This window comes from Lagopus leucura, unplaced genomic scaffold, assembly GCF_019238085.1.
Source record: "Lagopus leucura isolate 7727_CA_CO unplaced genomic scaffold, USGS_WTPT01 Super-Scaffold_100159, whole genome shotgun sequence".
NCBI classification, from domain to species: domain Eukaryota; kingdom Metazoa; phylum Chordata; class Aves; order Galliformes; family Phasianidae; genus Lagopus; species Lagopus leucura.
In genome coordinates this window covers 15,356,413-15,382,239 of record NW_024962335.1, presented here as the reverse complement: position 1 = coordinate 15,382,239, position 25,827 = coordinate 15,356,413, and the positions used below count along the sequence as shown (strand labels likewise).

The following is a 25,827-nucleotide window of genomic DNA, read 5'->3' as shown; positions in this document are numbered from 1 at the left end:
GAACTGTCCCAAAAAAGCTGTGAGAGAAGTGTAGGGTGTGGGGCTGCAGCAGGGAAGTAGGGAATGCCAGCGAGGTCAGGGTTTGGCCCTTACAGCTGTAGCTGAGTATGTGCTGTCACCTCCCCAGTGTATCCCATGAGCCTCAAATAGGTGTGGAAGAGGAAGGAGGCCTGAGATGCTGCTCCTGTAGGGATAGGTGTCTTAATGTGGTGAGAACAGCCCTGATAATTCTCTTCAGTTTAAGCAGGAGTGCAGTGAGGGCATGCTTGAGGATGATCTGGTTGTCCCCTTGCCAAGGACTGGGGACAGTGCTGAGAAGGGTCTGGCCTCTTGGGAGCTCTTCATCCTCCTCCCCCTGCAGCTCTTCTGCATGGCACCAGGGCTGCCTCAGCACAGAGACCTCTCTTTGTATCCCCATCTGGGACGGTACTTCCTTTAGTTCAGGAAAATGTCAAAGCTTGTGCCAAAATCCATTCATTTTTGGAATATGACTTAAGATGATGTTTAGCTTCCCAGCAGTGCATGGAAGTTGCCTGGTGTGTGCCCTTACTGCTAAGCGCAGGTGCAGAGGGGCTGAAGGAGGAGGTCAGTGACTTTTCTGCTTCTCTGCTCTGGATCTCCTAGTTGCTGCCTGCCTTTGTACGGCAGAGATAAATCAGCTGTGAGTGCTATAATGATGTGATGCATTCACTTGATCTGTTTTTGCAGAGTGTCATTTGGAAAGTGATACGTATCTTGCTGATGTCATGCTATCTTGTGGATTGCCGCCTTCCTATAACTTTGTAATCCTCTTTCTCCTTTGGCACACAAATAGCATTCAAAAAAACCCAACCAACTTCACATGATGCATGGACTCCTGAAGGGTATTTTTAACCTATTGCTCTCAACCATATTTGGTTCTCCTCTCAAAACACAAATTCCTTGACATGCTCAGATAGGCAGTGGCGGGGCTTTCTGCCCTGGAAAAAAGAATGTAATGTATTCTGATTGAATCCCACATCCTCCCATGCAGAGTAAAACTGGTCTTTTGAGAAAATCCTGCAGCTTCCCTATAACACTGCTTCTTTTCCCTTTCAGGATTTATTGCACCAAATAAATTCATTTCTATTTCTCTGCTGAAGCTTGCAAGATCAGGAGAGAAAACATGACATCTTGCAGCAGAGTTGATTCAGTTCCTGTAAATAATTTTATTTGCCCTGCTCAGTACTGCAGTGGGGCAAATCTGCTGGGTGAGCTTCTGCCCTGCACAAGAGGGGAGAATAAATGAGCCCCCAAGTTGCTTGTTTTGTAGGAGAGTGAACTATGGCCTAGAATTTAGCTTCCTGTTAACTGTTTCCAGTGCACCAAGGTCTGTGTGTAATTATATACGTTTTTACACTTCCATCATGATTTGCACTGCTTCCCTGTTTGCTTGGTGAGTGATGAAAGCAACTCCCACCGATCAGTTGTTCCCAGCAGTCCTGGCTGCAGGGAGCTGCCTTGCCAAGCCCTTTGCCACCAGCCTTCTGGAGCAGCATGCAGCAGAATTCCCTGTTCTTTTGTCCCCTGTTCCCCTTAGAGTGAAATAGTGTACCCTCTCCATCCTCCGACCACTGCCATCACTGTGATCCTGCTGGGCTCTGGAAATCTGATCACAGTGGTTGTGGGAGTTTGTTCTCTTTTTATCATTCTCTTTCCATGGCAGTGGCAGGTCTGGAGAAAGGGAAAGCTGGGAAACAAATGCAGCCTGGTCTCAAGGTGATGGAAATGCATTTGAATGGAATAATAATGGAAGTGTCAAGTCAGCAAAAGTTGTCATATTTCAGAAGGAGGTTATTCGTTTATGTACCCGTGCGAATTGGGAACCTGGTGTCCTAGGGAAAGTCAGTGGCCTTAGGGCTTCTGCGTCCTTCAGCACTTTTGAAATATCTCATCCCTCCTTAAGGATATTAATATTAGAGCTCTGTAAAGTTGGTTCTTAAAAAGAAAAAAATAAATGGCATAAAAAGCTATAAATAGGAAAAAGATATTCCAGAATCAACATTTGATTAAATCATTTTTCTCAGGGTAGATTATTTTTGGGTAAAGTTAGGTATTTAAAATGCAAAGTTTTTGCCTACAGGGTACCTAATCCAGTCTTTTTTTTTTTCCTCTCTGTTGGAAGGGACTACGGAAAGCAAGACAAGTCAGGCAAAGCAATATGAGATAAAAAGGAGCAGGAGAAGGGAAGGGAAGGAAGCACAAGTAGGGGATGATGCTACTAACAAAATGAGATACTGAGTTAATAAACATAGAATGTATGGCTAAGAAGGAGAAAGGGAGCCATTAAGGAAAGATAAAATGATTGCCTTTTTTCCAGGGCAAAAATGATGATAAAAGGTATAAGGTTCAGGAGGAGAAGGTAGAAGCATGTTAATAGCAGATGTTCCTTTAGCAGTCATTTACAAGCTTCATCTCTCTTTCTCTTTCTTTCTTCCTTTCTTTTTTTTTTTTTTTGTTTATATTATAATACTAAAACAATCTTGTTAGCATCCCTTAGCCATGGTATTTTCTTTGCAGTTTGGACAGAATGATCTTGCTATGTCTACGTAGTTTTCAGCAGTCCTATCTAAGTACAGAACTTTCAGCATAGTTTACATGTAGCTTTTGGGCAGATTTTTTTTTTTTAATTATTATTTCATGATTTTAGAATTTTATACTAATCTTCTACCCTACCTCAGCCCTTCTCCACTCAGACTTTGCTTTCTTATGCACCATGGAGGATGCCATCAGCGCTGGGATGTCCACAGAAACCATTTGGGGATTGGAAGGCTACTGCTGTGACTTGCATTGCTCTCTAGGTTTTGTTCACTGTGATCTCCCAGGCAGTTACATTCCAAGATGTTCAGCTGCAGATCTTCTTTAGTTTTTTTAAACCCTAAACTTGGACTTGGAGTTATGGTTCTTGAGTTTACATGTGGTCAAGCAGTGTACTGTGTGCTTCTTGTAAGGCATGTGCTGCTCCTGCCAGAACATGGGGCTGCCCAGGTGCTGTGGAGCGAAGGGCTGTGTCTCTGGCAGTGGCCACATGCTGGCAGTGACAGAGTGGGGCTGTGACCAAGTCCCACTGTGCCCTTTGGGGACAGTGGTTTTGTTCACGTGGCAGAACAGCCACTACCCAAAGGCAGAGCAACTTGATACAGACTGCAGTAGGTATAAAAGTGAGATGATCCAGGCTGATTGCTGATGCTGCTCAACAATGCAGTGGGAGCAGCTGTTGAGGTCCCGCTTTGCAGCGAGGTGCACACTGCATCAGTGGAGATGCTGGAGATGTCCTTGCACGTTGCCTCCGCGTGCTGAGCACATAGGGTCAGGATCCCCTCTCTCCACCCTCATGGAGCAACAAGGAGTGTGCCAGCCCCAATGCATCATCCAGAGCAGGATGCCATCCTGTGCTGTCTCCTGCCCTCTTTTGGGACGCATGGTGCAGAAGTGGGGGAGGACTTTGGGTGCGGGTGCACCGATCTCACAGGGGCCCCGTAAATGAGCATGGCTTATAAATCTGACATTTTGACTAATCCTGCTCCAGAGACAGGGCTCTTGATTTAGACCTGCAAGAAATTGCTGAGCTAGTTTGCTCTTCTACAGTTTCATTTTGTGTCTTTCCTTCTCCCTCCCTGTATTCTACATCCTTTCTGTACATTGCAAACTCATCCATGCACTCACCACCCCTATATCACTCTATAGCCGTTGTTTTGCTGTCTGTACCATGGCACTGATGTCTGTGTGCTTCCCCAGGCCGTTCATCGTGCTGCCGCCCCTGATGGAGTGGATTCGGGTTGCCGTCGCTCACGCGGGGCACCGTCGCAGCTTCTCGGTGGACAGTGATGACGTACGGCAGGCAGCCAGGCTTCTGCTGCCCGGAGTTGACTGTGAACCTCGACAGCTAAAGTAAGTCCACAGAAAGATCGGATGCTTTGTGCAAAACGTGTCTCTCTCTCTCTCTCAGTGACGGTGAATTAGCAGGCAGGCAGAGGGCTCTCTCATTTCCCCGAGAGGTGCACGGATGCTCGGGCTCGTCGCTGCGTGCGCTGCAAAATCGGCTCTGGGATTTGCTCACATCCGTGGATAAGCCGGTTGCACGGTAATGGGTGCCTGAATATCTCACAGCTGGACCGAGCCCGTAATCTGCTCGCCTGGCTTTTTTCTCTTACTGTTAGGTTCTGCTTGGTAATGAGAGGCTGAAATTTTCTGCTAATTGTCTGTTTTGCATTGCTTCGCCCTAGAATACTGAGATACAACTGGCGAGGCTGCAGATATTTTCAGTGCTTTGTTTTCAGCATTAATGGTTAAAGGGCAGATTTAAACTTATAGGTAAGACTACTTCTCATGGTGAAATTGTATTTTCCATGCTAATGTCAGTTCAAATTAGTTGTAAATGTCAGCCTGGATAATTTGACTTTTTCATGTATCAGATGCGACCTTTTGGTTTTCTAATGAAGTCCTAAAGTATTTATTGCCAGAATGTTTTTAGTGTCTGTTTTGCTTCATTGTTACGTACATGTATAAAAGCATGATGTAGGGCTGTGCTGTAGTCGAGAACATAGTTGGTTTTGATTTTTGTATGAAAAGGCATTATGAATCTGCCAAAGGAGAAATTACTCACTGATAACTACTTTATGAATTTGTATGTTAAAAAAAACACATTTTTCAGCAGTCTGCCTCTCCTATAGCACTAGGTGCATTCCTCCCTGCAACACAGAAAGCAGAGCAACGAGCTACATGATTAGCTGTGACAACCTGCATCAGAGCAGCTGGGCTATGTTGACCCTTGCCTTGACATGCTCTTTCACCAGAGACCATAATACTTTACTTTGTGATCTGCACAAGATTTTTATAGTTGAAGCCATTGAATATTTAATTGAAGAAATATGTTGAATTTCAAAAGCTAAATCTGGAGCGTTGCATATTTCAGATACTGACTGTAATTGCTTCCCTTCAGTGTGAACATCTTGACCCTCATTTCCAGAAGTGCAGCATTCTGCATCCCTACTGAAGTGTCAAGACTTACAGGCACAGTGCACTTTCTGAGGACCTTGTGCTTGGTTTCTAAAAGGCACCATAAATTCAATTCCTGTTTTGATTTTTAGGTAGGATTGCAAATAAGGCAGTAATGTTTGCTCCGTAAAGATTCTGTCTTAAAAAGGGACGTAAACATAGTTAAGTATTTGTGCACTTAAAAAAATGCTGTGTACCGTTCTTCAAATGTGTGTGTGTATGTATTTTTGTGTATATATAGAGAGAGGCTGGATTGGATGGAGCCACGGGCAGCTGATTTGGTGGGTGGTAGCCCTGCCTACAGCAAGGGGTTGAAACTCGATAGGCTTTAAGGTCCCTTCCAACCCAACCGTTCTGTGATTCTCTGAATAACTTGTTAGATGATTTTCCAGAAGTTTCAAAATCACTTAAAGTTGAGGAGAGTTGCTTTGTGCCCAAGGAAAATTTATTGGTGATGAGGAACAAATCAGTGTTTAGTTTAAAGCTGCCATCCAGAATTCATTTCCTAATGAATAGAAGCAGTAGCTGTTGTCCTGCCTGTCTCACAGGCAGGAATGAGCCTGAAGAGTGCAGCCCAGAATTAATCAGGTGGGAATGAAAAATTAAATCATTCTGGGGACAAGCTCTGGAGTTCACAGAGACCAGACATTGCAGTGTGCCCTTGTTTGACTCTAGGGGCCCAATTCAACCGCTGATGTTTCAAAGTGAGAATCTCTCCCCACTGCACAGGCAGAGGTCTACAGATAAGTTTTGGGGCACTCATGTTTGTGTCAAGGTCCATCCGTGGTGGAGGTTGGTTGTACAGTGGGGGCTTAGGCCCTGCGTGCTTGTAATCATGAGATGCAGAGGAGGGCTCTGCTATTCTGAACAATAATGTCAATTGATTGGAAATCTTGCACTTGCTGGTTTTTATTTGTATTTGGTACAGATCCTCTCCGCTTCTTATTGCCATCAAGCCAAGTGCCAGCCTTCCGTGCCTCCCTGTGAGGGAGGGAGTGTTCCCAAATGTCCTTTCCTCAGCAAGCACTGATGCCATAAATGTAACACTGGGAGAGGACACAGCAGCTTTGCAGGGGATTGCTTTATAAATAAGCTGTGTGATGGATGGCAGCTGAAGGATTTTAAATGCAGTGAGCTTGATATATTTTTGTGACTTTTATAAAGATGTCTTAATAAGTAGAACCTTGAGACCCGTTCAAATTCTAGACTTTTCTTAGCATTCTTCTTTCATCCCTTAAATACAGAAACCCAAACCAAAAAACTCACCGTGTGTTACATCCCATGGCCCATGTCCTGTGCTGTGTGCAGCTGCGTCATTCCGTCGTGTTGATTCACAACCTGTCATTGCTAACACATAAAGCAAAATCAGCTTCCACACTGGAAAAATGCACTTGCAGAGAGAGGGAGAGCTCTGGCAGAATCTCAAAGGCTATGAAGTTCAGATAAAAAACAAATATTCAGTGTCTTATCTGGACTACAGCATGGTCTCCCAGAGGAGCCGTGTGACACCTCCCGGCACAATCACATACTCCAACAGTGAGGTTCCTGATATGTGTTTGTAAATCACCTCTGCTCTCTTCCTGCCTTTCACTCCAGTACTTCCTCTCTTTCTTCCCTCTTCTGATCTTTAAAAATCCATCCCCTTAATTTCTTTCCCTTAATCTCCTGAAAGAGGAGCTGCTTTTGCTGTGTGCATAGGACTGAGGGAGGCTGGAATCAGGCAGAAGCTGTCTGTCTCCTTCCCAGTCTCTTGATTTTACAGCACCAGACATGCCAGAAAGTTTCTACCCTTTCCCAGCTTTGGGAGATGAACAAGGATATAAATGTTCAACCTTCTCCCAGGAGTGGGAGCTTTAAATAGAGTTGTCTCCACCGCTTGCAAGGAGGTAGGATTCACCTACCTACCAGATGGGTTGACTGCTGGATGTACAACAGCTAGCTGAGACTGAAGCACACAAGTTGTGCCAAAGACATTCTTTGTCATAGTGGGAGACCAGACCTAAATAACATCCTACCTGGTCCCAGGCCATGTTGTGCCACCCAAAGCAGCTGGATGTAGCCAGTAGAGAGTCACATGCCAAGCAGCTCTCTGCTGGCATAAATCTGGTGAAGGTGGGTGCTCTGCCCCCAGCACTAGGCTTTTGGTTAGTGAAGGCATCAGGGGTGAAGGAAATTTGCTGTCAAAAGAGTGTGGTGGTATCATTTGTGTTGGACTTGCTCCTGTGCTGCAAGTTGTTCTCGAACTTCTCTAGTCTGTCTGGTTGTGAACAGATGCCTGCCTTTGGCTGCTCCTCTTCATTCCATCAGCAAAGCGTAGCTTCCCCTTGCTCAACCTAAATACAAGCAGCTCTAAACACATCTCTTTCCTTCCTCTACTCTGTAGGACAGTTATTAAAAACAAAAAAAAGACAAAAAAACCAATGTGTTGGATGTGATGGGGAGAATTCCTAATGGATGACTGCAGACGGGGTCTGAAGGCTGAAGGCAGGGAAACAGCGAAGGAGGAACATCCAGTATTGTTCAGCACAAAGGCTGCCGTCTCTTTTATCAGTAGTTTTATTTCTGCTTGCAATATACTATGGCAATCCTGCAGGACGCAAAGATGCTGGAACAAATTGACCGGAGAGAGGTGGTAGTGTCATGCAAGAGACTGTTACACAGTCAGTCTTGCATATGACTGAATTGCTCTATTTTCTGGACAGTCAGAAGTTAAAAGAAAGCGATGGGGTACAAGTGCATATGAGGGCGTGTATGTTCATTCTGATGTCCAGAAGCAATAAGAATTCAATTCTTCGCCAGGCTAGGCATTTCTCTGTGGCTGCAGCAGTATCTAGAAGGCCTCTCGCATTTGTCAGTGCCCTGTCCCCTTGTCCAGGTCACTGGAAGGCTGCAACACTATGAGCTGGCCTCTGGGAGAGAAGCAGAGTTCAGTACCTTTGGTGAATGGTTTCTACCTGTCCCTAGATGAAAAGGCTCCTGTCTTGAACACTAGAGAAGCAACATTTTCTGCAACATTTATGACTGTCTAGCACAGGTCACAGCTGCTTCAGCGAAGGCATGTCTTGGCAAGAGGATCACAGGAAGGTTCTTTAAGCAGATCTGAACTCCATTTGGATGATTTTAACCAACCAAGCAATACTCTCCTGGTGGCAAATGATAGAACCAGAGGGAATGGCATGGAGCTGCATCAGAGGAGGGTCAGTTTGAGTGTTAGGAAAAAGTTATTCATTAGAGGGTGGTGGGCTTGGTACAGCCATCTCAGGGCATGGCCCCAGGCTACCCTTGTTCATGAGGCATCTGGATAATGCTCTCAGATGTATGGTCTGATTTTTTGGTAGTGCTGTGTGGAGCCAGGGGTTGGATCTCTTCCAATTCAGGATATTCTGTGATTCTCTGATTCAAATGACGGAGGTGGGCAGTGGCATTTTTGCCATCATGGGTGAGTTCCAAAAGAGTTTCTTACTGCCCTATCCTATCTTGATGTGCAGAGCACGGAGCTCCGCATACGTGTAGTCAAATGTCATTGGAGGTGACAACATCACTGCTGCTAGTCTCAATGCTGTTCTCTCAGGTTGCTGGGCTTGCTTCCAGTGATGGCAGTAAATACTCTTTTCTGCTCTGACGGCTGAGAATCTGGGTCCTGTCTCTGCTCCTGACCATGGATATATGCATTTTTCTCCTCTTTTCCTGCAGCGCAGAGAGGAAACTGGTATATTTATGTCCCAGCCTTGAGAAGGCACCTGGGAAAGGTGTGCAGCAGTGCTAACAGATGCCATCACCAGAGACTCAATACTTTGTTTTCAGGAAGAAAATCCTGATGGGGAAAGAAAACTAAATAATAACAACAAGGTTATGAAAATGGAAAAACAGCCATCAAAAAGGGAGTGAACTAGGCAGCTTAATGCACTCAAAATTGTGCACTCATCTCTATCCCAGAGATGAGAAAGAGCTGCCTCATGAAATCAGAAGGTCAGAGGGAAATATTTTTCACAAAGCTCAGAGTGGTACCATAACTCTAAGGATTAATAATAGCAGTGCCCGATATTTGAAAAGGATGAAAAGGGATCCAAGGAAAATTCCAGCCCCTTAGTGTAATGTCAATAATATGCAAGGCTTTAGGATGGTTTTAGAAGCAAAGACTAATTAAAGAGGTTGTTGAGGGGAAAATGGGATAAAACGTGACACAGATTTTCTAAAGATAGAGCTTACCAGACTAATCTAATAACTTCTCCATAAGTGATTTTCTGCCCCAAGGAAATTTGGTAGATTTCATCTTTTTGGACTCGAGTGAGCTATTTGATGCAGTCCATGCAGGGAGCTTTCGGTTAAGGCAGATAGATGCTCAGGATCAGTGAAGGAACCAGGAAGTGAGCAGAGGCTGGCTTGGAGAGAGGTGACAAGGGATGGATTGGTTGCAGTGAGGCCACAGCCAGAGCTATTCAGCTCTCCGATGTAAGAGCTGCTCCTTTTTTAATTCCCATAAAGGACTTTGGCATAAATATTAGCAGTGTGCTCATGATGTTAAAATTTGCTGATGCCGTGGTGTTGAGAGGCATTGTCCAAATAGAGGAAGTTTGGGGAATCATCCAGGAAAAAGTGGATGACCTTCAGGGCTGGGACAACAGCAATGGGATGAAGGGCAGTTTTCCACAACTGTGAGGCAAACACATACAGCTTAGTTAAAAAATAATACATACAGTGGTGTACATGTAACTTATACATTGCATATACACTGTGATATATTCTGTATTGAGAGCTGAGTATTTGAATGGAGTCAGTGAACACTGTAGGATTCAATCACAGAATGATTGTGAACCATGCAGGTGACTTTTTCCTTAGCTGTGGAAAAAAAACACCCAAAAACCAAAACAGTGCAATTTGAGGATGCACAAAGGGCAGTACAAGCTGGAAAACACTGATGCTTCTGTGGGTGTAACTGGTAGGAAGTGATATGGAATAGCAAATACTATGTCTGTGTGGAGATAATATTCACACTGGACCTGGCAGAGAGAATGGGTTTTGGGTTCTGTCAAAATGTTGTTTTAGAGAAAGGCTGGAAGAATGGGTCTCATGTAGCTGAGTAAGGTGACTGCTGAGGGAACGTGTGGCTATCTTCTACAAATACGTCAGGAGTAAACACCACAGAAGGGTGTGTGTAAACACTCTGTTTAAAGGACATGCTGGAGACTGAACTATGTGGATATTAGCAGGTTGTGAGCAAGTTTAAGCTGAAAGTGCAGATGGGTTCAAGCCTTGCTGCAGAAGGAGATGGATTATTAACACTTCAGTCTTGTATGCTTCTGTAGTGGCTACCCCATCCCAGCCTCACCCTGCTCTGCCTTTGCAGCTCTGATCCAGAAAGGTCTCTGGGCTGTTTCAGTATCTGAATGCCTTTGAAAATCTGTTTTTAATTGAAAATCATTCCTAATTTCCAGTGTGCCTTGAACCAAGAACACAAAGTCTGCTTTTCTGTCTGGGACCATCCTTCTTAATGAAGGTTCTCTAGGAAAATAGGATTATCAAACTCAGGAATGAAGCTCATTTAGTGTGAGGACATCCTTAGCTCACTGTAGAGAGTTTTCTGAGTACCATGGAAAGGGAAAGACACAATGTAAAGGCAAGATGTGCTGTTTTCTTCTTTCAGAGCAGTCTGCCATTTGCCATGTCATCTAAATACTATACTATGCATGTGCTCTTCTTACTTAGAGGTGAAATAGTAAGAGTTGCATTTAATAATTTATTTATGGAAATCCTGTACTTGTACCAGAGCATGAAAATATAAATAGACTTAATAAACAGAGATGTGGAAGCGCAAAAATATTTCTACCGCTCTTTGCTCTCTCTTAAAATGCAGAGTAAGGGGCTGAGGTTCTGTGGAGAGAGAGTAGAAAATTGCTAAGAAAATCCACTATTTAATTAGATACAGCCACAGTTAAGTAGGAACGGTTGGTGTTTGCCTGCCTCCTTGAATGTCCTTGTTCTCCCACAAATTTTCACTAATCCTTTAACACCAGCCATGTCTATCGCCATAATTAGGTGCAAAAATGCCAAACGAGCAAGCGGTTGCAAACAAGCTGCTTGACAAAATCCAGCAGTCCCTTGGGGCAGATGGTGTCGGTAGATGAAGGAGATTTTATTACTTAAAAGATTGGGCATGGGTTTCTTGAGGTGAATCTCAACCTGTGCTGCCAACCGGCTGTTGGAAGGCGACAGTAATGAAAAAAATATGTATTGATCAGGAGGACCTTCTCCTTGTGTTCTCCTTCACTTCCACAGTAGAACACACTTGTATTTTATAGGCTTAAGAATAGAGTCTTTTTTGTAGGAGTTTTTTGTTTTGTTTTGTTTTGTTTTGTTTCCATTGCAAGTAAGCTCAGCAGTGTTTCATATACTTCTTTTCTATCTATGTTCCTGAATACATTCATCAGGATACAGATAACATATTGCCTTGCACTAACCTAGGAGGACTTGTGTTGTCTGTTTGTATGAAAGATTAATTTGTACCCAATCTTTCCTCTCCTCCATTGACCTTATTCAAAATCTGAAGTCAGATTCAATTTTGAGTATGGCTTCTGGCCTATGTACGTGGGACTGTAATACTAAAAGTGCTTTGAAATATAGATTTTGATCTTGATTTTATAGTTACATCACTTTTTAAGTCTGTTTTCCAGTATCTGTAACAAATCTATTTTCAAGCCTTTGACAAGAACAAGAGATTGGTTAATAAATATCCAGAGGACTTTTATTTTCTTGTCTAATTTGGTTCCTGATTAAAGTAAACAGAGATACTTGTTGTCCATGTTAAAAAGCAGTGTTCTTCATCACTTTGATCAACATGTTTGTGCTTATGTTTCACTTTCTCCAAACTGCAAATGCAAATGATTGTCTCAATATAGTATTTATATTGCAGTCCTATTAATATCAGCTGTGTATTCCCTTCTAAGGCCTGTCTTTGAAAAAAAAAAACAAAAAAACTGCTCACAAATTTAAATCAAACCGTCTATCATTCCTCCTGCTGCTGTTGTGTCTGTAGTCTCACTGAAGAGCCCCAGGCAAGGAACAGGACCCTTTTGTGCTATGGGCTGTGCATACCCAGATCAAAACGGTGATCCTTGACCCTAAGAAATTAAGCATTGCAAATGCATGCATATTGCTAGCTAAAATATGACTCCTTCCAGACTTGCAACCAGCTGAACTGTAATTTCTGACATGAGACCTCATTCATATTTAGGACAGAGGCATAGTGAATAAACTCAACAGAGCTGAAGAGATGGACTTAATTAATAGATTATCATTCTTTTAATTGAAAGAGCTGGTGATTTGGTCCCAAGTGGACAAACAAGGTTTTGGTGCTTGGGTATCACGATGATGATTTGTTCCTTTTACCAGAGGGAAGCATTTGTCCTGCTGCTCATCACATTCAGCTTTCCATTTCTTTTAAATTAACTATTAGCTCGTGATGCTGGCACGTATAGCTTAGAACATAATTAGGATGTTCTTTTTCTTCTTTTTTTTTTCTTCTCCTTTTTATAACATTTACAGAGCATTGCATTTTTTAATTGTCCACTACTGACTATGGCAATAATCCCCTCCAAGAGAACAAATAATTAAAAAGCAATGTAATAAGAGAACTGCTGCGTCTACCAGTTACGATGGAAACATTTTGAATCATCTGTTTCCCCAAATGTATTCAATCCGTAACTTATTAAAGATCAGCACAGACCCTTTCTTAGCCACTCCAAATGAAAATGACAAAACTTAACATTTGTAGCAGCTGCCGTAGAAATGCTGCATTCCATCACCCTAATGTGAGTTTAGGAAAAGACAAAAATAATTTGCTCTGCTGCTAGGAGCCATTATAAATGAGGAAGATTACCTTTGGCTCCTGTCAGAAGTGTGAGTATTTTGGATTAGGATAGAATGTCATGGGCACCGTGCAGAATTTGACAGTGGCCAGTCACAAATAATTAACGTTACCATGGCATTGCCCATATGATGCCATAGTGAAGTTAATTATATATGCAGTGGCAACACGGTAGCGATCTTGAAGATAGCTGCTGTGGAAAAAATATTGGTTAGGAATTAAAAGAAATTTGGGAGCAAACCTCTTTAAAAAAAAAATTCCAAAACATGGTTGCAGCTTAGCAATAAAAACAAAATCAAGAAGATTTGACTTTCTAGTTTTTCTTTTACTGAATAAAAGACAATAATTTGCTTGATGTAGGATAGTGAGCTTGTAGGCTGTATTACTGAAGCCCTGAGTTATGGGGACTACATCATCTGCCGGAGCCCTTGAAGCTGGCAGCCCTGGGTGGATCCTGCCATCCCAGGACTGTCTTCAGCAAGAAGAGGGGGAGAGCACTGCCCCTGCGATCTGCTCCTCTCATAGCTGTCCCAGATGATAAAGAAGCCAGGTGAGGACTTGAAAAAGGACAAACTGTGAGCATTGGCAGCCGGCAGATCTGGCAACAAACTGAGGTGGCCTTGGAGGGGACATCCAGCTGTCAAGCCGGTGTCAGCATCCTGTGCGACTGGAAAGATCACAAATACTTCTTGGCAAAAGGGCCGCAAACTGACTGTGCAGCTGGGGACGTTTCCAGTTCCATTTCTTTGTAGGCACAGCTTCACAACTCTGGAGTGACCCTGTATGTTTAGCTGGCCTTAGTCAACCTGATCTTTCAAGCTTCTTTCCCATCCCTTCCCTCCCTCTTCATAGCTTGTCAGTATATTCATCACATTACAAAGATGGGAAGTCTGAATGCATCAAGCTTTGGTGCCTGCTCTCTTCCTTCTTTTATCTTGCATTCTTTAATGTTTGCGAGTCTCTGTGTTGTCTGTGATGGGAGAACATCCATTACTGTAATATGGAGCAGAGACCCGCACTCATACTTCACTGTTGGAATTAGCATTGCACGGTTTCTGGTAAGAAAAAGGACCTGGGAGCAAATGCAGTGCTGGGTTGTATTAGGGCTCATTTTTGATGGCTTTGGGTTTCTTTTTCACTTTCTTTCATTTTCATTCTGCAGTGTGGCTGCTTGCTCTGTCTGCTGTACCATCTTCCCAGTTGGCTTTTTCCAGTGTTAAAAATGATGCTGTATTCTCCTATTCTGTACTTGTAGTTCCTGATCATTTTTGATCCGTCTCTTCACTGCGTTATATCTGTACATGTTAAATCTCCTTTCCTTAACTCACTCATCTCTCTGGCATTTTTAGTTGCTGCTATGCTTTCTCTTCTGAAACATTCTCCATTCCATTCCCTTATGTCATGTTCTTGTTTTATTGAACACCCCAGTTTAGTCATTTTATTAGTCAATATATGATAATGGTGGGAGCAGCAATGATCTGGGTCCAATTTTGCCATTGTTCCATAAATCAGAACTATAACCCACTTGTGATGGACCCTTTTGGGGGTATATTGACAACTGGTAATGGTACTAAGTTGTGGCTTCTTGCTTTGTGGTACTTGGTCTAGATGGCATGTCTTCAGTGCTGTCCAGCAGCCTTGCAACTCAGACACTGCTCTGAATCCAGACTGTTGCAGTGTTTACAAAGCTGCTCACAAAGCTATAGCCTTGAACCAAAACTTATTCCCCATAGCTGATTGAGGAGTACTAATTTGCTGATACACAGTATGAGTGTTAAAAAATCCCCCTTTATAGGCTCTGAGCAGGTGAACTGGTGTGCTCCTAGGGTATCAGTTCCAGCTCTCAGAGGAGTCACTTACAGAGCAGTAGATGCTGCCTGAATTCATACCAGAGTAGAACTCTGGGCAGCCCATATGAAGTAAGTAAGGTAGGCCCATGTTCCTTCTTCCTTTCTTGTGTGGGTGTGTAACTCAGGTCAAAATCATATTTCTGGGGAAGAGAAGATCATCAACTGGCATTCTGCGTGCACCAAGTCTGGTTGACGTCAGTGAAGCTCTGCCTGTTTCTGCTAGCACTGATTTTGACCCATTTTATTCAGTGTATGTTATATATCTTGGTACAAATGATGAAGCAGTGGCTTGACACAATCAGTGATTCATAGTGGCAGACATCTCTGCAGTCCTCAGAGGATGTTTAGATCTTTCCAGAGGCATGCTTCACTGAGGAACCACCTTGTTTTCAGCCCACAGTCATCTGGAAATGGCCAGCTGGAGCTGGGAGGTTCAGGCATTCCCTCTGGGCACTGAAAATCCCAACACCTACTTGTGAGCATGCTTTGTCTTAGTTGTACATTAAAGGAGAGCACAGATGATCTCTAGTATCCTGTACTATGGGGGTAGTAAGTACCAAATGCTGTGTAGCTCTTGTGCCAGAAATGTGCCATACGGTGTGAACATGTAGAAGCAGCAATTGCTCCTGTGGATCACTGTGTTATCGAGCTCAGCCCTGCATAACTGTGCTGGTTTTTCTTTTTCCTTAAAATTGCTCAAAAAACATCTGTGCAACAAGCAGCACTGTTATGGTTTTCTTTGTTCATCTCCTTTGTAGGCATATTACTTCTGCAGATCCGGTTGCTGTTGTTATAGTGGTATTATTGTGGTTGTGTGTTGTATGGCATGCTGTTGTGATGAAGTGTCATTCTGTTTTTTCCCCCCAAATAATGGTACTTCAAGCTTGCTTCATTTGCTTTTGTAGGACATCGACTTTTCAGCAGACAAAGCCAAAACTGAGCGTGTAAAGTGAACAGCACCAAAATATCCATGGGCTTCCAATCCAGTCACAGCCCAGCAAGGCAAAGAGCAAGCTCAGGCCCAGATGCCAGCTTCAGTTCTTAGCCCTGCAGAAGCTTTGATCAAAATACTTTGTATTTCCAGTTTAATTTTCTTTCCTCTGCTGAAAGAAGAACAGTAGCTGTTACTACATACCACTGCTTCTATATAGAGTATTATTTGCATATTGCTGTTAAATATTAAGCAGTCTTATATATTTTATAAAGCACCGATACAGCACTTTGAAGAAGAAAATTAAATGATAATGATGTTCTGTTTATATACTTTTTTGTTCTCTCCATTTTTTTTTTTTTCATGTGAAGTAGAAAACAAGTGCTTGCTGTCTATTTGCAGTTTTCACTTTTGATCTTGATTTTGTTTTTCATTCATAAGTAGCCCCTTGTTTTCTGACCTGGTGTCGTTGAAGAATCAAAGTGTTGTTTTTCCAGTTCTTTATCCAACTTCACACCAAAAGCACTGTGGATTTGGACTCCACCCTGTACCCAGACACTCTTCAGCATGAAAGAAAAGCAAATCTGTCTTTTAATAAGATGAAACCGAGTTAAGTAAACATCAGATTTGAATTGCCTGCTCTCTCTGGAGCTGTAGATTCACATCTTGGCTAAATAACTCCTAGCCCTTCATCCATTTGAAATGGAGATCTTGAGCAGCTTACAGCTTGTGGATCTTTTGAATAAGATCTGAAAAGCATGGTATCTCGTTTGCTATGCACAGCCAGTGGGGATGCATGATATTTTGCCACAGTTACCTGGCAAAAATGCTTTTCTCTTTCCTGATCACACGGTGCCCTACTTGTCTGCAGGACTTGCGTTTTCTGCTTTGCAGAGGCACCTCTGTTACTGGGGCTGTGCTTGTAAGACACTTGAAGGCGTTTGGAATGATGTTGTTTTCTCTTTGTTGTATTGTCAATGATGATACATCCATTTGATGTTAGTTCAAAGCTAACTGAAGCCACTGAAACTTTTCAGTAACTGAGGGGACTGGATCATCTCGCCATGCAGAGGGAGAACTTGCGGTGAGAATGCGCTGTGTGTTAATTCCACAGGGGAAAAAAATCAAGTGAAAGCGCTCTTTTTTTTTTCCCAACAAAAAAAAGAAAATATGTAATTTGTCCCATGAAAGATAGACCAAGGGCAGTCTCCATTAGTATGCATTAGCATTTCCCATTCAGCACTTTCCTTGAGCATACAGGTCAAAGGAGAATGAATGGTGTGCATGACCTACATCCTTCAAAGATAGGGCAGAGTATTATTTTCCTAAGGGCAGCAAGGTCTGTCCTCTGACTGTCCTCTGAGGGACTTTATTTCTCATGTTCACAGAATCGACGACTGTTTTTGTGCATCTCGGAAACTGGATGCAGTTGCCACTGAAGCGAAGTTCAAGCAGGACCTGGGCTTCCGGATGCTCAACTGTGGCCGAACGGATCTGGTTAAACAGGCCATAGCCTTGCTAGGGCCGGATGGGATTAACAGCATGAGTGAACAGGTAACAAGACAGAAATGTAAAGAGGAAATGAAACATGAGAGTTTTTTTCTGTTTATCAAAGCAAATGAACCCAAATGTCAACTAAATGTAGGTAGGACCTTAATGCTTTCCCTGCGTTATTTTGCAATGAGTTAAAGCCTCACTAGGTGAACAACTAAAGTAAGTTTGGTCATATCAGGTCATAGTGATTATTTAGAATTTAGGTAACTCAGAGTGAGGGTGAATGTCTCCTGGAATCTTCTTAACAGAAAAGTGAATCAATTGAAGCCAGGAGATCAGAAGAGAGCTTAGTCTTGCTCTGAATACTTAAAGCGGTTTTAATGTGGGACAGAGCTTTGTGAGGTGGACATCTTCCAAGAGAAACTGCCCTGGGATTTGCAACACATTTCATGTACACCACCCCAGCAGGAGAAGGTTAATCGCTGGCACTCTGAGTTGAGCCCTGTTTGAACTGGTCTTCTAGATGTGAAAGCCTCTCTGCAACGTTACCACTCCATTAGTCTTTGGCCAATATCCACCTACAGAAGAACCTAGATTTCTCTGGAGTTACTCTCCATGAGGCCAGTGGTTGTGTTGAGGGATAAACCTGCCTCTGCAATTGCCTGCTGGCAGCAGTCTGTTGGACTGTGATGCTGGGGAGGTCATTCCCCATTCCCGTGAGGGCAACGATGGATACAGATATTATGGTTTCCTTTTGAAGGGAATTTCCCTGAATCTTCTGATGCCCCCAGATGAAAGTCATGGTAGGGTTGTGAATTTTGTTCCTCTGAAAAGAAAGCTGCTCCAGAGTTCAGGAGCTTCAGTTTAGGTCAGTATTGTGGATTTGTTTGAGAGAAGCTTTAGAAGAGGGCAGTACTCTCTGCAAAAAATATTGTGTTAGAGAGCCCATTCTAATGTTCAAACATTATGCTTAAAAAAAAATCACTATTATTTTAACATAGTCTGAATCTGGAAACTTTTTGCAGCATATTTCCTCTGTCCTCCAGGCTGAAAGCTGGAAACATTCTGCCTTGATAAATCAAAGTTCTTAATCACATGCTTAACTCTGAACACATGCTTACATCCCATTTGAGTGAAAGTTTTCTTACATGCTTCCCTGAAGCAGATATCCCACATCTTGCAGGACAGAGCCGGAAGTTATACAAGGCTGAAAGAAAAAGAGTCATTTTTATTTTGCCAAAACCCTAATGTGCCCTAGTGTTGATTTTTCATGTTGTTACTGTGTCCCTATGTACATAGAGTGGTAATGATGGGCTCATTAAAATCCCATTCCTCCCACGTGCAAAGAGAGGGGTTTGAGGGGTGCTGAAAGGCTGAGCTGCAGATCAAGGCTGGAGATAGGCAGAAGGGACAGCAGTGCAAGGGGAGCGGAGTTTGGAAACACTGTAAAACCCTGGTACCACAGCATGACATTCAGGGCCCCTTTTTGTCAATGGTAAGCCTCATCAGTTTCAGTGGGTCCAGAAGCCATATGTGGCACACAGGAGTTGCCATGGGGCTCCTGGCTGTGCAAATGCGGGGTCATGCAGGTTTTCAAAGTCGTGTGCTAAATGCTTGATTTAATCATTGACTGACACCATTTAGAGAATTTGAAATAATAATTTAAGTCACCTTAATTTTAATCCACCAACCAGTCGCTGTGTTTCAAGGCTCAAGCACTTTTTTTTGTAGTTCTGGTGGACTCATTTTCTCTGGTACTGTTTATTAGCTACCAAAAGAAGTATTTTGCCACTGATTGTAGCTGAAGTTGTTTCAAATTCTCCTTGCAAATAACTTCAAGTCACCCACACCTGTCCTTGCCTGGGATGAAGTCGTTTCTTAATAACAGCAGGAGGCCCAAATTTCTTGTTCCCTTTTGCTGTACCTCCAAAAGCGTTCTGCTCCTTGCGTTTAAAGGGAACTGTGTCTACCTTGCAGAAACAAACCGTAAGTTTTATTTTCTCTACAATCCTTCCACATGCCAGTGCCTGCTACCTTCAACCCAGTGTGCAAGCAGGAAGAATGGGTAGTTCAGCAAAAGCAATGGTATTGGGCTCTGGACAGGAAGAGCAGTGGCATGGCTCTGTGTCTGGCCATGCTGGGCACCTCCTGTGCCTCTGAAAATAATTTCACTTTGTGGCAGCACTCAGATTAAACAGTGAACCTGCTGCCAGCTGACTGGAATTTTACCAGAGAACCTTGAGGGAGGCTATAAACACACATCAGAGGTAGCCACATGCTGCAGTAAATGTAGTGCAAAACAACTGGTGGCTGTTGGTCAACATCACCTACTGTATTTAAAAAGCAGCCTTTTCTATTATAATTTATGGTAGATTTAATGATTTTTTCATCGTTTCATCTAGATGCATTACCACAACCATAATAATACTTATCTCAAGGGAAATGGTGACCAGGTGCTGTAGGTATTTTAGACTAATACAAATTGTGTTCTATAGTGAGAGGTCAGTTAATCTAGTTCTCCTCCAAACAGGGACATGCTTTCCTAGAGACAGCAGCTGTTTAGCATTTCATTTAAAGTTAAGTCTTTGTTTACCAGAGAGTGCAATACAAAGCATTTGCATCTCCAGCCTCTTATGGTATCCATATGGAAAAAACTTGCCCAAATTTACTTTGTCATAAGAGGAGCTTTGTATGTTTTTAAAGGCTCTGTCAGTAATTGAAAAGTTAGATTTTAAGAAACAGTGATCATAGAAAACTGAATAAGAGTATCATTTTTTAAAACTATCAGTGGGTGTATGGTTGTTTTGATAAGAACATTTCTCCGTGGGGTCCCACAGAAAAGGCAAAGATGCTGAGTTTTGTACATAAACATGGAGGTGAGGCTTACAGATGCTATTTCAGTGGCTATATTGAGAATGTCAAGGGTAAAGGGGAAGCAAAACAGCCAAATTGACAATGAAAATGGAGATTTTACAAAATGGTTCGCTTTTGTTAGTCTGAGGGGCATGACTGTAACAGAGGTAATGGATTTCATTAAATACATACTGTTAGTTTTAATGATACATACTTAACTAATTATTTTTAAAAAATCAGAAGAGTTCTGTGTTAAATTTGTCAATTCCTTTGTTTTTTAACTCCAAAAAATGACTAGGGCATGACTCCACTGATGTATGCTTGTGTCAGGGGTGATGAGGCTATGGTGCAGATGCTGCTAGATGCTGGAGCAGATCTGAATGCTGAGGTGAGGACTTTTTGTTGGTTGTATCTTTGTTCTGTTGTTTGTTGACATCTTAAACTACCCCCTGAAACAGTAGCAGAGAGAAAATCCCAAGAAATAGAGATAAAATTATCTTTTCCTAGACAACACCATTTGAAATGTGTGAAATCAGACTGCACTAGGTTAACATTTGGATTCACTTTTCAGAAAGGGTCAAGTCATCGGACTTACCCCACAGGTAATTAGACAGTTGTATTTACATACTGCAAATGAAAATGGGCATTAGCATTAGCACAGAGCACAGCTCTGATAGTAATGGAAGACATCCCTGAATCTCAGCTGAGTAACAATGAAGAGGGTAATAGAAATGTCTGTCTGATAGCTTGGTACAGCTTGTGCGTTTGTATGTCTTGGGATGTTCCATCTAAGCATCCCCAGCACACAAGTGCAGTGTCCCCTGCTTTGTTTTATGAAATGCTTTGGTCTGAAAACTGAGGAGCTTGAAGCTTCCAGAATATTAATGTCTCTTTGATGAATGCACATCAAAAACTTACAATCTGTCCACCAAACAGATTGTGGTCCGGCTCAATGCAATGCAGGTATGTACATTTTTTAAAAAGCTGTTTGAAAATCCACAAGAGAATTATTTGTTAATGGTTCCAGTTTCAATTTGTGGAGGTCATGAGTAAATTAAGCTGTCTGCTTCACTTATCTGTGTTCCATCTGTTCTGTTTGGATTTGAATGAGCTGATAAATTGTAGGTGCTGCTTTCAGCCAGACATTTTGCACTTCTAAAACATTGAATTTAAAAGCAGAAATAGATGTCACCTGTACGTGACTGATAGCTGTTACTATCTTATTGCTCTTTGGTGTCTTGTGTGAAATCAGCTGATGATTCCTCATGGAGTCCACTCTCACCTCTTCCTTCCCACAATTCAAGTGAGCTGCCCTCGGATCCAGCGATAACTGAGCATTTGAACCCTTGTTTGCACTGTAGACAGACAGACCAAAGAATGGATGAGCATGGGCTGATCTCTCCTGCTGCTTTGATCCCACAGCTCAGAGCATTATTTAGTTATCACTAGGAGCAGAAATCCTGGCCCTTCCAATTGGGCCAGTAATCTTCCAGACTTGAACCAAATGTAAATTTAAACAGTTTTGTCTTCCTGAAACTGCTGACATCTGAAAGAACAGCTCCAGTGAGAAATTTGAACCTCCCTGATTCATTTCTGTAGAGTGTTTGCTCTCAAATCAAATGAAAACACTTTGGGACAAGAACTATGAGTAATTATGGTGTGCAATTAGAAGATGATTTGTGCACACCACAACCAACTGTGCAAATTGGGCAATTACGGCAAAAAAAGGCAAATCAACCATGAACAAAAATAAATACCCTGTCAGGTGCCTGCATCATTTTTCTTATTTCACTTTGCAAATCAGTTATATATATATGTATTTCCAAAAGTAGCCTCAAATGCTGGGTGCCTCCATTCTTGATTGCCCGTGTTTATCAAAAATGGACTCATCTCCAGATGTGCTGAGAAGCTGCAATCCACTTTGGAGTCAGTGGGACCTGTAGATGCACAGCAAATCTCAGTTGAGGTTTTAAAAGCTCTACCACCCACAGGTCTTTTGCAAACATCATGTCAACTGTAGAGAATTGCAATCAAAAGGGGCAAAGGAGTTAAAATGACTTCATTTTCTTTGCCGCTTGCCACAGGCTGCCCCAGACAGCAGTGGGAATTCATGCTGGAGGAGGAGATGCTGGACACTTACCTTCCCCTGCTGCTCTTACCCCCCAGCCTAAATCCTTAGACTCAAACTGCTTGATCCTCTTCCTCCTGAGCAAACCCAGACCTGAAGAATCCCTGCACCTTTGCTCAGACACCAGCAGGCTTCTCCACTTCCACCAGGGTTGCAATGTGCTGGTCTCTACTGAACTGTAGAAGAGAGAAGGGCACTTCAACCCCCTCTCTTTGGCAAATCTGAGTGATGCAACCAGGCTCTGGTGCAGATCCACTTTAATTGTGGGATCTGTACAGACTCTTCAGATTTTGTCCTCATCCCTTGTTCTCAGGATCGAGGGCTTGGTTTGATGCTTCTAACAGAATGCTGCATGTGGTGCTTGGAAATGTGATTTCTCATGCAACTAAGCATTTAATAACTAGCCTTGCTCCCCTACATGGATAAAAGTATGTCAGACAAGTTAGTGAAAGCATAGTTGGCTGATAAGACAGAGGTGAAGCATCTTTTACTCTTGATTTTAGTTCCCATTCTAAGATGAATAACAAGATTTTGAATTTTAGTATCATACTCCATCTGAGTGTGCAAGCTCAGATTGCAAATGTTCATTAGATATTTCCATCTCTGTGAACCTCATCAATATTAATATCCCCATCTTTAAGACAGGGAAACTGAAGCAGAGAGTGGTTATTCATCTTTCCTACATTACTACATTAGAGGAAGCAGGAACAAAACCTTAGAAAATGGAAGAAGCAATGTAAAAAAATGCCACTTTTTCTGAGAATACAGTTTGCATCTCTTTTATCTGAAGCCACCCTGCTCTGTTCTAACTCAATTCAGACAGGAGAAAGCAATAAAAAAGACTTTTCTTAAAATATCTGTGAAATGTCACTCTGCCCCATCAGTTCTCAGCTGCCATTTGCCCTCCAGTGGAAGAGGAGGAGCCTGGAAGCACTTCTGGAAAACTCCAGGGCAGGGACTGTGATTTGTCTTCCTTGATGTCAATGACAGAAGTCATACCAGTTTATGTGGAGAGAATTCCTTTGGGCCTGAAGCAATCCCAAGAGCTGGGGCTGTCAATACACAGTCTGCAGAAGTCAGTGGGAGTGGTCCTTAGCCATAAGCATCCTGATTCATCCCTGCTCCCCTAGCGTGTGCTGCTGTAAACAACTGTGGATGTTTTGACCTTGTGCAAAAGTGGTGGCCAGTGGTTTAGATGGAGCTACAGTAGTTGGTAAAAAGACTTCATTTGGTATAACGCTATTCAAGCTGTCAAATCAGCATGAACAGTTTTAGTATTAAGAAATTTTTTTGCTGGAAAAAAAATGAAACCAATCATTTTCTAAAGCACCTTTCCCAGGTTTTCTATTTCACTTACTCCCTCACGTGCCTGGCTTTCAGGCAGGTTGATTTTATTACACTTTTTAAAAAATAACTTTAATTTGTTTGTAGGTTGTCAGTACTGCTCATAAATACCCATCCGTCCACCCTGAGACCCGCCATTGGACAGCTCTGACATTTGCTGTGTTGCATGGACATATTCCTGTAGTTCAGGTATTATTGTATTTCCCTACCTGCATCTCATTCTTTTTTTTCTCCTCTTTAGTTCCAATTACACCCATCTCAAACCAGTATCCTCTTGTCATACTCATATTGGTTACTTCTGCTTCTTCGAGAGTGTACTGATATATAATAGACCTATTATATAACAAATACGGTGTTCAAACCTTAACCAATATGAGGTTTAAATAGGACAATTTTAAAGCAAACTTGCACCAAAGAAAGTCTGACAACTCCTTGTGCTCCTTCCTGACCACTTGTTTTGTGTGTTTGTCTATTCATTCATTACACTTTCTTACTCTCTAATACTCTTAACAAATACCAGACAGCTGCCTTGGTGGGGAGAGGCAGACAGCCACAGCCATCGCTCTGTCCCAAAGGGGGAGAAGCTCTCAGTCTCCTTACCCGAGCAAGGCAAGGCGTTGCGTGGGATATGCTAGTTCTCTGCTTTGGCATCTTAAAGTCACGAAGGTTTATTCTTCAAAACAGCTGTGTCTGTGGCACATGTAACGAAGCTTTGTTAAAACTTTGAAAGCCTAAAGACATAAATGGCCAAGAGCGGCTAGAGGGCAGGCTCTATCCTGCTCTCCTTGGCCACTTTTGTTCTCAGCGTTGTCACTATTCATGTGGATGTGTACCCGATGGAAACCACAGCTTTTGGATTCATTGCTGCGATTTGTTCTTAATGATTGCCTTTCTTTGGCCATGTCTTTATAAAAAGATGGAGGCAATTGAAATCTGTTCCATTTTAAGTTGGTCCTCGGCTTCTAGAAGACCACAAAGGAAGGATGCTTGTTGGGCTGATATTCAGTATTTCCATCTTCAGTGCATTACTTCCTGACACCGACCTTATTCGCATTTCCCATTCAAAAACACTGGGTTACACTTTTTTGGCTCTGAGCTTGGACACCAGTGCTCCTGGTGTCTGGCAATGTAAAACGAGCGAAAAAAGGAATCAATTTGCCTCTGTAAAATAATGGGCAGAACTTGCATGTCACTTGTCTCCATTGTATCTGGTTTGCAGATAATGAGAAGCATTAGACTCTCATTCGTCACTGTTCATGAACTCTTGAACACTGTGGCACCCCCAGTTGCTCTAAATGGTGAATTTTCTTTCTAGTTGTTGTTGGATGCTGGAGCAAAAGTAGAAGGTTCCTTGGAGCATGGAGAGGAAAACTACTCTGAAACTCCTTTACAGTTAGCAGCAGCTGCCGGTAAGGACTTTCTCCTCCCTCTGTTATAAATTCTTCAGTTGAGATCTGTGATTTAGATGAGCAAGCAGTGGGTTTTAAAAGAAGTAAAAGTGCCTCTCTTGAATTGCAGGAAATTTCGAACTGGTCAGTTTGCTGTTGGAGCGAGGAGCTGACCCTATGATAGGAACAATGTACAGGAATGGCATTTCCATGACTCCACAAGGTGACATGAACTCTTTCAGTCAGGCTGCTGCGCATGGACACAGGTAGAGTGGGAACAAGTCTAGTGGCATCCCTCACATGGTTGTTTTTTTCCTGGGAGACTGGTTTGAGCAGATGGGTGAAAGTTCTGCATGAACAATCAAACAAGCCACCAACTGAACAGATGTAAGGCTTTTTGCTAGCATGTGAATTTAACCAGTTGGTGGTACAACCTGCTCTTTTATATCTGATTGAAAAAAGAGGAAGGATACTCCTTGTGGTGTGTTGCAATGTGATGTTTGTTAAATAGTAGCTGATGTGATGGTGGGAAGGAATGCCAAAGACATTCCTTCTGAATTTCTTGACATATTTCTGAGGTTTGGGTTGAATTGTGACTGTACTGCTGCAGCCTTCACTGTCATCGAACAGAGTTTCTGCATCTGTGTTTACTGTAAAGTCCTGTGTGCTTTAATGTTGTCTGTATGCTGCGATTTTTTTTAAAGGAAGTAATGAAATGAGCACCTGGCATGCATGATCTTGCAATGTTCAGGAGTTTACTGCAGTGTAATGGATTAGTATTATGATCTTCACGTTCCTGCTTTTCTGATTGTAGCCATCCAGAGGAACATAGATACAGGTTAGAGACAGTACCTACCGTCTATTTGCTTAGAGAAGAGCTGCCAGTGTAACAACATGCTCATGGCATGTCAGGGTGGGTTCAAACAACACTGCCCATCTGGAGCCTGCAAGGGATCTCT

At 42.6% G+C, this 25,827-nt stretch overlaps 1 protein-coding gene across 2 annotated transcripts in view; it reads left to right on the top strand.

Annotated features, from left to right (window-relative positions):
• Positions 1–25,827, top strand: part of BTBD11 (BTB domain containing 11) — a 168,072-nt gene that overhangs the window by 116,951 nt on the left and 25,294 nt on the right. For both annotated transcript variants that reach the window (XM_042890504.1, XM_042890505.1), the window contains 6 exons: positions 3,757–3,909; positions 17,050–17,215; positions 20,307–20,396; positions 23,568–23,669; positions 24,796–24,889; positions 24,999–25,134. In XM_042890504.1, coding sequence (XP_042746438.1) covers positions 3,757–3,909; positions 17,050–17,215; positions 20,307–20,396; positions 23,568–23,669; positions 24,796–24,889; positions 24,999–25,134 — 741 coding nt within the window. The remainder of the gene's footprint in view (positions 1–3,756; positions 3,910–17,049; positions 17,216–20,306; positions 20,397–23,567; positions 23,670–24,795; positions 24,890–24,998; positions 25,135–25,827) is intronic.